The sequence below is a fragment of the Sarcophilus harrisii genome, chromosome 2 (genome assembly GCF_902635505.1).
Source record: "Sarcophilus harrisii chromosome 2, mSarHar1.11, whole genome shotgun sequence".
Lineage (NCBI taxonomy): Eukaryota > Metazoa > Chordata > Mammalia > Dasyuromorphia > Dasyuridae > Sarcophilus > Sarcophilus harrisii.
In genome coordinates, this window is record NC_045427.1 from 251,020,758 (window position 1) to 251,022,487 (window position 1,730).

The window sequence follows — 1,730 nt, forward strand, 5'->3', positions numbered from 1 at the left end:
TTAAGCTTCAGTTCAGTTGCTGCCTCCTCCATGAAGCTTTCTCTATTTCCTTCTGACACTGCAATAACCTTTCTTTTCTCAGTACAACTTACATTTATTTATCTTTGCATAAGTAACATTTCCTCCCTCCTTGAAAAATACAAGCTCCTTGAAAGTGGGGACTATTCCCATGCACTCTTTTTTATTTCTGTATTCTTGGTGCTTAGTAACATGCCTTAATATTTGCAAAAAATATTCTTAATTAAATTTCTATATAAATGAAATATAATCTTTAAGAATGGTGTTTCCTTTCTTGTCCTTAATATAAATTTGTCTTTCTTATTAATTTCCTTTTAGTTAACTTCTGTAACCTGAAGTAATGGATCAGAGAAATCATTCCAGAGTGACTGAATTTGTGTTGGTTGGACTCTCCACTTCCTGGGAGCTCCAGATTCTCTTCTTCATACTCTTTATATTGGTTTATATGGCCATTGTAATGGGAAACCTTCTAATTGTGCTCACGGTGATCTTGGAACCTCTTCTACACACTCCCATGTATATGATGCTAAGTAACCTTTCAGTTCTTGATATATGCCTGGCTACCTATGCAACTCCCAAGATGATCATTGATTTTCTTGCAGAATTAAAAACTATTTCCTTTGAAGGTTGCATGGCCCAGATATTCTTGCTTCATGTCTTTGCTGGTGGTGAGATGGTGCTTCTTGTGGCTATGGCATATGATAGATATGTGGCAATATGCAAACCCCTACACTATACAACCATTATGAGTTTGAACAAATGCATAGGACTTCTGGTGACTTCATGGGTAGTTGGGATTCTGCACTCCCTGAGTCAGCTGGCCTTTACTATAAACTTGCCCTTTTGTGGCCCCAATATAGTAGATAGTTATTATTGTGATCTTACTTTGGTCATCAAACTTGCCTGTACTGATACTTATCTTCCAGAAATACTAATGCTCTTGGACAGCGGTCTAATGGGGGTGACCTCTTTCTTCCTTGTACTTATTTCCTATACTGTCATCCTAGTCACCGTCCAACATTGTTCATCAGCTGGTATAGTTAAAGCACGTGCTACATTGACTGCACACATCACTGTGGTGACCCTCTTCTTTGGACCATGCATCTTTATTTATGTCTGGCCTTTCAGCAATTTCCCAGTGGACAAGGTTTTCTCAGTGTTCTCTACTATTTTTGCTCCAATATTGAATCCAATAATCTATACTTTAAGAAATAAAGAGGTAAAGACAGCCATGCAGAAACTGAAGAGCCAACATATATCAGGTAGATTATTCAGCTGATTCCAATTTTGACTAATGCAATGCCTTGAACAGATCTTCATATCTATCTGAGTCACTCTACCCTTTTTTCTTTCTATGATAAAATGTTTCACCTTTTAGTAAATTTATTTATAAAATTGAGAAGAGTTAATATACTGATATATTTTCAGTTTATGAAACTGTGAAAACTTATAAGGGCAGGTGAAATTAGAGTAAAAGCTTTATGAAAAGCCCAAATCTAATTCTTTGTTGTTGCACAATCATGTCTGACTCTTTGTAACCTCATTTGGGGTTTTCTTGGCAAAGACCTGGAATGGTTTGTAATTTCCTTCTCCAGTTTATTTTACAGTTAAAAAAACTGAAGTAAATAGGGTTAACTGACTTGACCAAGGATACATAAGAAGAGGTCCTGACTCCAGACCTAATATTCTAGCCACTGCCCTATTTTAACTCT

The 1,730-nt window shown here is 36.4% G+C and overlaps 1 protein-coding gene across 1 annotated transcript; it reads left to right on the plus strand.

Moving 5' to 3' along the window:
* The first annotated feature begins 355 nt into the window (after window positions 1-355).
* LOC100928926 (olfactory receptor 4K15-like) lies at window positions 356-1,297 on the plus strand. The gene has a single exon (XM_003755772.3). The coding sequence runs from the start codon at window positions 359-361 to the stop codon at window positions 1,295-1,297; it is 939 nt and encodes a 312-aa protein (XP_003755820.2). The 5' UTR covers window positions 356-358.
* Window positions 1,298-1,730: the final 433 nt, after the last annotated feature.

Bases quoted from the DNA above. Each gene is read 5' to 3' on its own strand.
- LOC100928926 (XM_003755772.3), top strand. From the start codon at position 359: ATGGATCAGAGAAATCATTCCAGAGTGACTGAATTTGTGTTGGTTGGA.